Raw genomic sequence first — 14,253 nt, 5'->3', positions numbered from 1 at the left:
GATCCTGTATTCAGTTCGAACGTAAACATTCGATCCGAAGCATTAAGTACACAGCTCTAATTGTGACAAGTAGTTTCAATTCCAGACGCTAGGGGCCTAGACGTCCTGCTCACTATCTCCTGCCCTGGGATGACCTCAAATCCTGTTACATAATACTGTAAATACGAATTAATCACACGCGCCCATAATCAACACATGAAATTCCAAAAAGACTGCGCGTATCGTTATATCGCTACTCTCGCGCGATTCGTTGCGTCATCCAAGAGTTACATACGAAATTAGGACTGTCGCCACCTAGTGTGAAAGTGGCATATTTTCCTTCTGGTCAAGGGTAGAATATGTTTGTTTTATTATTGTTCTGGAGCTATATTGTATCTAACAGAGGACTCTTATTGGATCCTTTCTCCTTAAACGACAGTCTTGACACGTTTCCTACTTGTGATATTACACGTAATATTCTCAACGTCTCTGCTGGTATTTTGTGCACCAAGAAGAAACATGAAATTATTATACACTATATTTACTGTATTTAAGAAGTGACTTTTGATTTCTGACCAAGTAAACATAGTATAAGACTCAAGATTACGAGGAATCCATTTGAAGTAAATAAGTGTATAATGAAGGCAGCCGATACAAGTTTATAAAACTTGTATTTAGAAACACAAAACAAGTATCAAGGTTGGGTATTTTTTTGAAGGGACTACTTTAGGGTTCTGACCAAAGAAATATAAATAGCTTCTCAGCATTTTGAATATCTGCCAAGGTTAAAAGTGGATTTTAAATACGGCTGGCTTGGGTATTAAAACTTCAATTAAAATAAAGTACAAACAACGTTTCGATCTACTTAGGTCATCTTCAGGCTAACAAAGAAAGTTTGAAACTGTCGGTTACTTTCGCTTTCCGATCTAGCTAACGAAAGATAAAACTGCTCCATTCCAGGTTTAAGTATATTCACGAAGCTATTTAGATTTCAGTAGAAGGGAATGTAAATTTTTTTTATTGTAGCAGTTCATGAGTTAGCGGTTAGTGATGTTAACTAGCTGCCTCCCCTTTAGTTTATCACTTCTAATTTAGGGACAACTAATGAAATTTGTTATCGAGTGTCTTTGAACGCAATTCAACCAAACAGTATTAATAAAAATTAATCTTAAACGGATGTTTGTTTGTTTGTTTTTAAATTTTGCGCAAATCATATGAAAGGGTAGGCATACTGGGTGAAAGAGTTTCGAACCTGCGACCTTCAGAATGCGAGTCGAAAGCCCTGATCATAGGCCATGCTGGGGCCCGAACATAAAAATATAGGTATCATGTCGAATACCTTGAGGCAGATTCATACTTCGGATACAGGAAAGATGGATATTAAAGATATCAGATATCCTATGAAGTTACTCTAACTTGTTTTATCAACTATTAAGGAACTTAGTTGGGAACTGAAAACATGAACTCGAATCCGATTGTACTTTTGTTAACTCATCAATAAGTGATCAAGTCAAAGAGGAAAAAACATCTCTAGAATTGGAGCTAATTTGATTAGTTTTATAATATGTCACAATAAATAACTAGTATTCATTCACGTGTACCAATCTCTGTGCAGTCGTAAAGGAAATTAGCTTCAATTCCTCCTTTGGGTAATCTGTAACAATATGATAAAGAGTTTGATTAATTAAGGACTAGAGAACTAACCTAACACTTACGTAGACTATCTTAGACTAGGACTACCATGTCCCCAAGAAGTTAATAAAAATGTCAGAGGTTAGTTGTGGAGTTGCTACTGACCCCCTGATATATCTATGACACAAAGGATGCTGGTCATTAACATGTCTATTTGCTGGTCTCGATGTTTGTTTATTACTTGTTATTTCTAAATTTATTTGACAGTTCATCATTGTCTGTATAACATAGTTACGTAACAGTTTATCATTATCTGTTATCTAGCTATATGACTGTTTGTCTGTCTGTAACCTAACTACGTGACGGTTTGTTAATATCCAGTTCGAGTTGATGCAGACTGCATACTTGGCTGTTTGTGAACATCCACGTACACAGCTGTTAAAACTACTGCTGTGATTAAACAACCAAGAACTTGTTCAAGAATATCTGTTCTCCGGTACGTGATGTCTATGGACACCAACTCGAGTATTGACTGGACACTAATTCTTCAGAACACTCAGTACTGTGAAGGGCCCCTCGATGTAGATTCCTGAACGTAGTGAGGGGATCTCCCAGAGAAGGTTCTGTTCTTACAGTTTACCTTCTCTGTGATCTAAACATCCACCTGCGTGTTTACCGTGCGTGGTAACCCGTGAAGGGGAGGAGAATCCTGGTGGTTGAGGGGTCCAACTCCAACACACCACTTTGGTCTTGAATTCCTGTAAACGGGCGGTCTTGGGGTGGCCCCCCAGGATCAATCGGCTAGTCCATTTGGGCCAGGGTCAACTGAGTACCAGTTTAATTTATGAATCTGTACAGCCTAACTCGCCACTTGAATCTGTCCTGCGATTCCTAATTTTGCATTCCTTAAGTGACAAACCTCTAGGACAGATGTCCCCATTTTTTATTTAGAAGGGGATTGCTGGCTCCCCTAAATCGGTAAAAAAGCTACGTTCGGGAGACATCTTAGTGGAAACATCTTTATCACAGCATTCCAAACTCTTCCTGACATCAAAGACTTTTGGGGACATACCCATTGAAGTTACTTCTCATTCCACTTTGAATACTTCCAGAGGAGTCGTAGTTGAAAGAGATTTAGGGAATTTCCCCAAATCGGAGATCCTCACAGGTCTCACCAGTCAAGGTGTCACAGCAGTATGCCGAATCTTCACTCGAAAAGATGGAATTCTGGAACCAACAAATGTTCTAATACTAACATTTACTGTACCACGTCCTCCCCCACAATAAAAGCAGGATATCTGAATTGTAAGGTACGACCTTATATTCCAAATCCTGTAGGATGTTTCCATTGTCAACGATTTGGTCATTCAAAACAACCTTGCCGTGGTTCCTTGATCTGTGCCCGTTGTAGTGGTAAAGACCATAATGTATAAACTGTAATGGCACTCATCCTTCTTATTTTATCTATTGCCCTAAATAGGTAGAAGAAAAAGTACAACGTCTCAAGACCGTTAACAATCTCATTTACACAGAGGCTCGAAAATTATTACCTATTTTGACCAGAACTTGTGCTGCTATAACCCGTTCTACTACTACAGTAGGATTCCAAACAGACCTTACCTGATCCCCTACACAATCTTCACCAGCAAATCTTAATGAAACACTTCCCAAAATAACAGTTCACGAATCAGTGTCTCCTTCCATCTCTGTCCTGACCACACCTTCCAGTCATTGCTGAACTTCACCTTCTTCAAGTCAAGATGTTTCCATGGGGTCTCTCTCTTGATATCCCAAAAATTAAACAAAAAACTTGTCCGCGCCCTCAATCATTAGTACGTGTACCAGTAAATTCAGACCCGACCATTTGAGCTAGAGCAGGATCCATATAGGGTGATAGACCCACATCCAGTAAAGAAAAACAAATGCGGTCGTAAGCAGGACTCTCTACCGTCTTCTCTGAAATAATTACACATGGCCACACTAATCCAGTGGAACTGTTGAGGTTTCCAGTCAAATGTAACTGACATCTAAGATCTGATTGACTTTTATCATCCCATATGTCTTTCTTTGCAGGAAACATCTCTACAGCCTACAAATACAGTTACTATCTGCTACTATTCATTATACCGGAATCACAGGCTATGTGTAGGACGGGAACATGGGGGAGTTGCATTGCTGGTTGATCAGCATGTGCCCACCCGGTCCCTGTCACTGAACACACCCTTGGAGGCTGTATCCATCCGTGTCTCCTTGAGTTGTACCATCACTACTTGCTCTCTATACCTTACACCTAAAATACATTATAATCAATTAGACATCGATACCCTCATTGAGGAACTGCCTACTCTCTTTTTAATCTTGGGAGATTTCAATGGGCAAAATCCTCTCTGGGTTGGCTCCCGTACTGATGAGAGAGCGCGCCATAGAGCATATTCTCCTGAACTACAACCTGGCTCTATTCAATACTGGCTCTTTCACATATTTTCATGCACCCAGTCAGTCATTTACAGATATAGATCTTTCTGTCTGTTCCCCTTCGCTACTCACTCACTTTTCCTGGGAGGTTGACATCAATCCACGAGGTAGTGATCATTTTCCCATCATATTACGAGAGATTAACCGTAATTAATACCATCCCACCCATGTACCTAGTTGGAAGTTGGTCCAGGCCAAGTGGCCTTCTTTCACTATTCTCTCGGAACTTGAACCTGCCATCTTATGTAAATCATCCATAGATGATTGTGTAGCAGCAGTAACCAACAGTATTATACAAGCTGCTACTCGATGCATCCATAAAACCTCGACATGTAACCTACAGAATCCCCGCCCTTGGTAGAATTCTGCCTGTTCTATAACACAGAAAACTCGGAAGCGTGCTTGGGATAAATTTCGAAGATACCCAACGGTCTCAAACCGCATTGCATTTCAGCAAGCCCATGCAAACACTCAGCAAGTTAGACGTCAAAGCCAAAAGGAATCTTGGATTGAATATGCCTCCAGCATTTCTTCAACCACCAGCACAAAAGTTGTATGAGATAAGAGCCGGAGGGTGAGTGGAAGATATACTTCTGTCCCTCTCTCTATCTTAATATCTGATGGCCACGAAGTTGCAGATGCCTAGAGCATTGCTAATACTCTTGGGGTCGACTTCTCTCGTGTATCTAGCTCTTAGAAGTTATTCCCCCTGTGTTCTGAGTGTCACACTTTTCATTCTGAAGATTAATGCCATTAGTGAACAGCTATCCCCTACAGTTGCAAACAGTCTTTTTGTTAATGACTTTCACATTTCATATCAGTCATCAAACAAGAGGTTTATTGAACGGCAGCTACAAACTACAATCAATCGGATACTGAAGTTGGCCACGGCAAATGATTTTTAAACTCTCGCTCTCTAAAACCCTTTGTATACATTTCTGCCGCAAACGGGGAACCCATAGAGATCCAGAACTCCGTCTTGATGATGTACTTTCTGTCGTCCGTGAGACAAACTTTTTAGGTCTTATATTTGATTTGTAAATTAATTTTATATCGCATATCAAGCAACTTCGTATCAAATGTTTTAAAGCATTAAACATTCTCCGTGTCCTCTCTTCTTCTTGGGAAGCAGATCAATACTCCATACTCAAAATTTATCGTGCTCTCGTCCGATCCAAACTTGACTATGGGTCTGTGATTTATGGTTCTTTCAAACCTTCAGCACTGAAAATGTTGGATCCTGTCCATCACCAGGGACTTCGGCTTTGCATTGGAGCTTTTCGTACTTCTCCCTGCAAAGTCTGTATGTGGAATCTCATGAACCCCCTCTATATATTTGCGGTTTGCAACTGCCTCTAATGTATGTTTCCAAACTTCGATCCTTACCACAACATCCTACCTGGAGTTGTTTCCAACCACAATGGACCGAACTTTTCCATAGCAGAAAATCTGCCATTGTTCCTTTTAGTCTCTGTATCCAGACACAATTAGAAGAATTGGATTTATCCTTGAATAACATTGCAGTTTCTTCAAATCAGCCGATTCCATCATGGCAAATTATTGTCCCCAATTGTAACCTATCTTTGAGTCATCTGAGGAAAGCAGATACACCCGATTGGAAATATTGCTCTTTCTTTGCTGAAATAATGTAGACTCCCCCTACAGTTCTGTTCTCACTGCCGAATTATATGCCATCTCTCTTGCCCTAAATCATATTGAAATAATGCAATATACAAATTGTACAACATATACGGACTCACTCAGCTGTCTATTGGTCCTGGAATCATTCTATGATAGTCACCACCCTCTTCTCATCAATATTGAAAATAAACTGACCCATCTTTCATCTGTCTCTGTCCAGTTCTTTTGGATACCAGGTCGTGTTGGTATTTGTGGGAATGAGCTGGCCGACAGAGCAGCACAGTCTGTCTGTTCTGGATCTATCATCCCAGTACCCATTTCATACATGGACTATGGTTCAGTTATCAAATCCAGACTGTACACCAGATGGCAGGCAACCTGGAATGAGCAACACAATAACAAGCTTTTTCAAATTAAACCTTCTCTAGGTCTTTGGCCCTCTTGCTTCTGTAAGGATCGAAGAGAGGTTGTTTTGGCAAGGCTACGCATTGGTCACAGTTTTTTAACCCACCGTTTCCTTTTATCTGGAACTGTTGCACCATTGTGTGGTCTGTGGTACTCGGATCACAATCGTCCTCATTTTATTATTATGCTGTTGTTACAACCTGGAATGACAACACCATTTTAAAGATATTTGTAAGGCAGGTTTACCCTTGACTTTGGCCCATGTTATAGGTGATACTGCCCATCTCACTCATGTTTTTACATTTTTAAGAGCCATTGGTCTTTTACACTTAATTTAAGGTTTTTTATCAGACTATATAGTGTTTCTGCATGATTTCTTTTACACATTTCAATTTTTATTTTGACTTGAACCCAGGACTGGAAAGGCCAACTTCAGGTGACTGTTTGCAATTTTAATCTTGTTGCTTCAGTCTTCCTGGCAGTTCCTAAGTTTACATATTTTACTTTTTACCTTAATTGCCTTATACCTATACTGTACCACATCTTGTCTGGCACAGATAGCCTTGTAGCTTTGTGCCAATAAATATTGAATACCTACCTACCTACCTACAGTGAAGGGTAACATCAAGGCGCTAATGAACAATACATTATACCACTAATAAACAGTATCTTTTTCAGCTCTGGTTCTCGTGGTTTCGACATTCTAACACATCCTTCCGTCTCATTAATTTCTTTTTTTAATTAATATGAAATTTATCCTTTCGAACTAGTTGGACAATAATTATATCAAGGACGTCTTACTAGCCCTACTTGAATGCTGGTATTATATTTCTAACATAAATGTTTCGCTGTCCATGCTCCCGATACAATAGACACACCGAAAAAATAAACTACTGCATATTAAAAAAAACAAAAGAAACTCTAGCGGCAGGTTACTGTCGACCTGAAATAGAAACTTTATTTGCTTATCTCCCTTCAGATACATGTTTGTTTTAGTGTGTATAGTTTCTTTGTATGCCTATTAAATTCTCTGTTATCTACGTGTAATATTTGGCCTACGATGAACACACACAAGATATAAATTAACAAGAATCGACTGCAGCACCATCGATTGCTTTAAGACTAAAAATGGTAATAGCTGACCGTCTGTTAATATTGTTGAAGCATATGTCCAAAATAAGCTTTAAAATACTTTACCGGTAACCGGTATACTTTAGGTGGAGTAAACACTTCACCAACCATGAAACATATCTACGAAAGTATAAATTTGTTGATGCAAGTGTTTGATAAAAATGATGCAAAAATACGAAATGATAAGAAAAAAAGTGGACGCAAAAATTCACATCTCGTAAGATTTTACGACGACTGTAATCCTACAAAATGGAGAGATTGTTTTTAAGGCCTAAACATTCAAAGTCTGAATCCATTTTTGTTTACGCCTTGTAATTTGTGTTTACTCCAGATAATTCAGTAACGTTAGTTGCACCCGGGGCCAACGAAATTAGAACTAGGTCGCGTGAATTCGGATGCAACACATTTTTTGACATGTCATTCGAAAGTTATGGCTATTTTAGATGTTTGAAACGTGACGATGAATAGAACCTTACGACTTATTCCACTTCGAGTTATTGTCTGGTATAGACGTGTTGATACGTTGTTTGAACTCTAGAATACTGAGAAGAGATAATTCATTAGTTGGAAATGGGGTTGGACTGTTAGTATTTGGTGTGCTTTGTGTGTACATGTTTGTATATAGTCCTCGCTTTAGAAGCTTGCACTTGTATGCTTTAAAACTGATGTATACAAAATACATCATTTATACAAAATTTATCTCTGAATGGGTGGTATGGGTATTAACACTATTATTGATAAGCAGAGAACAACGTATAAAATACGTTATATTACATACCCCCTGTGTGTTTGTTTGTTTGTTTTGGAATTTCGCACAAAGCTACTCGAGGGCTATCTGTGCTAGCCGTCCCTAATTTAGCAGTGTAAGACTAGAGGGAAAGCAACTAGTCATCACCGTCCACCGCCAACGAAAAGTGGGATTGACCGCAACATTATAACGCCCCCACGGCTGAGAGGGCGAGCATGTTTGGCGCGACTCGGGCGCGAACCCGCAACCCTCAGATTACGAAGTGCACGCCTTAACGCGCTAGGCCATGCCAGGCCCCCCTGTGTGTGTGTTTTAATACACGATAGAGCAAAATGGGTGGTACTCCAGTCTCGTTCCTAAAGGTGCAGCAAGACCAGGTGGCTAGGGCGCTTGACTTGGAATCTGAGTGTCGCGGGTTCGAACCCCCGTCACGCCAAGCATTCTCGCCCTTTCAGTCGTGAGAACGTTATAATGTTATGGTCAATTGCACTATTCGTTGGTTTAAAAAAACAAAAGGCTCAAGAGTTGTCGGTGGGTGGTGATGACTAGCTGCCTTCCCTCTAGTCTTACACTGCTAAGTTAGGGATTACTAGCATAGATAGCCTGCGTGTAACTTTGCGGAAAATTCGAAAAAAACAACTCGTACCTAAGGCATGTGTCCAGTAATGGTCAGTTGCAAACTCTTTCTAACCTGAAGATGACCTAAGAAGACCTAAACGTTGTTCTGTACTTTATTTTAATTAAAGCTATTATACCCATACCAGCCATCTTGAAAATACAAACTGGGTAGTACAAAGAAGTTAATGACAAACAAACAGGGTTAGAGTTGTTATAAGACAGAATACACAAATAGCAAATCATGATAATAAGACAACCCAGTTTGAGTTAATAATAATAATAATAAAAAACTGGAATAAATTTAAACTAATACACAATCTATTCGAGATGTATATTCCCAGGGAAGGCTATAGGACCTCATTGTTGGGAGGGAAGAACCATGCATGTGTTTATAGGACGCTTGGATGTCGCCCATGAAATAACGCGCGCGCGCACACACAAAATCTTTGGAGAACCGCGTTTCGGGTTAGACTACCCCTTCAATTTATAACCAATATAAATGATGAAAATTTTGAAATATATGATACAGTTGATGTAATGTTTCTTGTGATTTTACTAGAATTTTGGGGCCCCTTGATAACAACTAGGGATATCCCCTTCCCCTAATAACGTCATTTCATACCTAGCTTTCTTGCCTGTATTTTGAAAACACAAGGTAGTATAAGATAGGTTAATCAAATTCAGTAATATGAAAACTCGTGGATAGCTACACGAGGACTATCTACGCTAGCCATACCTAATTTAACAGTGTAAGACTAGAGGGAAGGCAGCTAGTGATCATCACCCACTTCCAATTATTAAGTTACTCTTTTATACAACGAATAGGGGGATTGACCATAACATTATAACGCCCCCATGGCTGAAAGGGCGAGCATGTTTGGTGTGACGAGGATTCGAACCCGCGACCTTCAGATTTCGAAGCGCCCTAATCATTCATTATCGATTTTATCGTTAAAGCTCCTTCTGCTAGTGGCATAGTTAGATAGGGGCTAGAGGGAGCTCAATCCCATGGACCATGGTCTTTATGTGGACCTAATAATAATTTTATTCCATGTAAAATTACATGGGATGTAAAGCTCGCAAATATTATTAGCCCCCGTCCCCCATAATCTTAAATCCGCCACTGCCCTCTACTCTATACATGGACGATATCTATTAAAAGACTTTCGAACCTGTTATGGTTCCTTTTAATAAGATATAAGACATCTTTTGAAGAAGTAGAACAAGGGACCTGAAAGAGAAATTGGTTAACATTTTCATCCCGTTACTGTCGTGTGAAACCTGTTATAACTGAAACATCGAGAAAGTTTGGTTAACGTTAACCCTATTCTTTGTCTATGTCAGAGGATGAATTAGAACTGTGGTAGCGAACAAAGAAGATCGAAAACACGCAGCTTGGATTATTATAGGATTATCATGCAGTTTAATTAAAAAAATTTAATGTTGGAACAGATTTCTTATTAAAACATTTAGATTGCTAAAACTGATCATTGAAGTCTTAGTTTATTTCAAAGAAATCACAGTAACTAACATCTCTCGTCCTGATGTGACGTCTTTGCTTTGAAAGCTGCCATCTCTAAAATTAAAGTCTGCAGTCTTGGGGCGGAGGGATCAGAAACCAAGCTACACAAGTCTGATTTATGTCCTGAAGGTATATCTGTTTTGATTTACCAAGACATCAACAGCTACTAGAAGAAGGTTTCTCTTGTAGGAAGATTCTATTTTATGAGTGACTGAGTTAGCCATTAACAGATATGATTTAAAAGGGAAATAATTTTGTTGAAAGGGTAAATCACTGCAATAAAATCATTTTGTTCCATATATAATTGAAGCTATATATCTAATTATTGTACTTAAGTTATTCCTTAATTATATTGTAGCCGCCCCATCCCCCAGTGTCAAAGAAGCATTTATTCGGATTTACAACGCTAGAAACTGGGTTTCGATATTGGTGGTGGGCAAAGCACAGATAGTCCATTGTATAGCTTTGCACTTAATTATAGAGAAACGTAAGTAACATACAATATTGTTCACGTGCCTCATGGTCGTATTAAAAAAAATAACGAAGGTAATTTTTTTCCTCTATATAAAAAAAAAAATGTTTTACAATGCCTACAAAAAGTCTGGATTAAAGCTATAGCATCCTTTTGGAAGTACAGTTGTGAAATGTTAATATTGACACTATCCCCTAACGGGTACATCTTTGTCTGCAGACTTACAACGCTAGAAACTGGGTTTCGATACCTGTGGTGGGCAGAGCACAGATAGTTCATTGTATAACTTTAAGACCTAAAGCTATGAGTCAAAGTTCTAATTTTTGTTCTGTTGTTTCCCAGGTGGTGGATCTGCTCAGCAGATGTACGTGTCCTTCTCAGTTTCCCATGATTAGGGTGTCTGAGGGTAAATACAGGATAGGCGATTCCAAGATATTAATCTTTGTGAGGGTAAGTTCTTTAAGACTTTTCTTAAGATGTTTATACTTAATGTTTTTGATTAAATGTTTTTGTTTTCGAATATATATATATATATATATATCCATTAACTTACTATACCTTAGCCTTTCCCATCCCTCTTTATCGGTCTTGACCTAGCAGTTAGCTTCACCAGCTTGTGTCAGAAGGTCCGAGATTCTAGACGTGATGCTGTTGAACAAGCTACGCATTTTCAGCTGTGAACGCGTTGTTAAAGCCGCAATTAATTCCGTCAGTTGCTTGTCAGAGCTAAAGAAATATATTTAAGTCGATACTTCTATCTTGACACTCTTCTTCTGGTCAGCAAGCTAAAATTAAACCTCAAGAGAGTCTCTGGTTTGACCGTTTAATTCAAGTCATTCTCGCCTTTCCCTAATTTTTCTTTATTCTTTTTTTTTAAATAAGTTATAACTGTTTAATTCATGAATTCATTTAAAAAGGCTTAGCATAGCAATAAACACTTCCAAAAGTTCATAAACTAAGTAGCCAAACATAAATACTGATAAGAAAAAGAAGTTTAATATATAACAATTTGTCTTTCGGTCATCATTTAAAACAAGTGTTCCAAAGTTATATTTTGTGTGTCTCATGAATAATATGTTAGCTAAAGCAAGGCAAGACTATTGTTATGAAAAAAAAAATTCAGTCACTACCTCCTGGGTCCCTATTATTCTAACCTTGGACGATACGATATAAAATTCAAATGATTGCTCATTTATCCCATGGTTTATAGATACAAGTTTCACTCATTATTTGTGTTAACATATATCTCAGTTTAAGGTACTCCAAGTTGTTTATAACCAAGGCTAGGCCTCAAGAAGACAGTCGTGTTTCAGTGTGTCGGCAGATTGTGGAATTACTTCTGACTGTATGTTACACTAATCAGGACAGGGTCAGACCAATATCCACAACAGAAGCAGGCGATTGCTATTTGTTCATTCTTGCTCGCAGAAAATGTAGCCGTGGGCACCCGCTCCGAGACTGAATCTTTTGCTCACTGATGCAATTGAGCACCATGCCACTGGATGGAGGAGCAGATCTCACGAGGCTCATCCGTGTGCGTGCGGAACACCTAATAGAACACATTCTGTTCACTGTAAAGTAGAAAACTGGTCTAGTGACCCCGACCTACTAGACGATATAAGACATGTGGTGCTACAGACACTTCAATTGAATAGCGACACGCGTTGTCACGGACTCTCCAGCGGACCAACGACATATGGAGCAACAATTTTCCTTCCCCCTGTAGTCCATATAACAAGGTATACTTATTTGGACAGCATCTGGTTCCAGGTCCAATCTCCTTCTCGTTTATAACATTAGTGGAAGGTGTGATTGAGGCAGGAGTAAGCAGTGGTGGACGTATATATCTCCACCTTCCATGGACTAGACGGTGCATTGTTGTACCTCCATACACTTGTAAATTGGATCCTGATTTTAACATAGTGAATTCTAATGTCTTCCTGCGCTGTGCTGAATGGATTGGTGGAGTTATTGAAGAACAAACTTTTCTGAATATATGAAATTGACTCTCGAACCACGAAGATCTCTCCTCAGAGGTACAGTCGAAGATAGATTCTTCCTCATTCTTCTCAGAATACTAGCAGATGTCTAATTATTTCTCCGTAGGGTTAGTAACCATAATCCACACCTTATATAAGGATGTGTTCTTGGTTTCAGGATATAAGAAAGTGACTGTTTGTTATTATTGAGATCTCAAAAATGAACAACAGACCGCTATATAGACATATGTTAATGATGTTAACTTCAGTACACAGTAACTGGCCAAGGATGAATCATTTTTATTGGTCCTTTGACATGTTGAGTTACACAATAAAGACAGACAGAGGTTTTTCTTGTTTAAGTTAAAACTCTAAAATTGTAGGTTTGTAACCAATGTTGGGCATGGTACAAATAGCACGTCTTGCAGCTTTAAAGTTTATGCTTAAGTGACTGCGTGAGGCCAGATTTCTAATTAGTTGTCGCAAGGTGATAAGGTTACAAGTGGGGTCTTTTATATTTCTCTGAAAAAGACTTAGTCATGTTATTAAATTATATTTTGTGACCAATCGTGTCATGGACTGATGTCTTTTTATTTGTTTATAACATTTTATGTTGATGATAGATACTTCGTAATCATGTCATGGTCCGTGTTGGTGGTGGATGGGATACCTTAGAACACTATCTCGATAAGCACGACCCCTGCCGGTGTAAATCAGGTAAGCCTAAGTAAGAAGAATGTTGATTTTTTTTTGTAAAAATACATAAAATGGCATTAAAAACACATTTATTGTAATATGATATCAGACGTAAGGTTCTTACAATGATGTCGATAAAACGACATTAAATTCTACATTTTAATGGTATAATGTACTGGTTTTTCATTTAAGTTCGACATAAAATAATTTTTTGTTTATCATAATTTTATATAGAGATTCATCAAGATGTCATCATTTGTTTTGTGTTAATCTATTGTGATATCAAGTTTTGATATTTCGCAGGTCACCGACTTTCAACATCAGCAAAACTGACCATGTCACTTGCAAAAGGATCCCCCAACATGCAGGTCACTTACAACCGGTAAGTATAAGTAAAAAGACCTTTTCTGAATCGCTAGTGTACCAATTAGAACGAGAATAATTTCTTAGTGAATTATTTTTGTCTTAAATAATTGATTAATCGCGCGCGACCAATACATAACAACTCGCAAGCATATTGTTTGTATTGTTTCTACATACACATTTCTTGTACTGGTTTAACTCTACCTCTGACACACCGAGCAAACGAGTCTAATTATGTACAAATTGTAAAGTTACTCCTAATATTGTTTCAATATTTTTTATACCTATGTTACATAGTACGTTTACCATAGATTTGAGTACAATTATTACATATAAGTAGTAATGGTTGATTGTGCTTATTTACAAATAATCAATCAAAGCTACAAAATGGGCTACCTGTGCTCTGCCCACCACGGGTATCGAAACACGGTTTCTAGCAGTGTTAGTCCACAGATATACCACAATGCCAATGGGTAGCCTTAAAATTGTATATATTTGTTGTTTTATTATCATTTGGACACAACTTTTCGAACCACGTCTTTAGTATTATATTAGCAAACAATTTTTTTTTTTTCAGTTTTCTTTAATGGAA

The 14,253-nt window shown here is 38.3% G+C and overlaps 1 protein-coding gene across 2 annotated transcripts in view; it reads left to right on the top strand.

Annotated features, from left to right (window-relative positions):
- LOC143244175 (GAS2-like protein pickled eggs) overlaps positions 1-14,253 on the top strand; it is a 73,394-nt gene that overhangs the window by 16,310 nt on the left and 42,831 nt on the right. For both annotated transcript variants that reach the window (XM_076488393.1, XM_076488392.1), the window contains exons 2-4: positions 10,966-11,073; positions 13,226-13,319; positions 13,602-13,680. In XM_076488393.1, the coding sequence (XP_076344508.1) occupies positions 10,966-11,073; positions 13,226-13,319; positions 13,602-13,680 (281 nt within the window). The remainder of the gene's footprint in view (positions 1-10,965; positions 11,074-13,225; positions 13,320-13,601; positions 13,681-14,253) is intronic.

The sequence above is a fragment of the Tachypleus tridentatus genome, chromosome 2 (genome assembly GCF_004210375.1).
Source record: "Tachypleus tridentatus isolate NWPU-2018 chromosome 2, ASM421037v1, whole genome shotgun sequence".
Lineage (NCBI taxonomy): Eukaryota > Metazoa > Arthropoda > Merostomata > Xiphosura > Limulidae > Tachypleus > Tachypleus tridentatus.
This window is presented reverse-complemented; position numbering and strand designations above follow the sequence as displayed.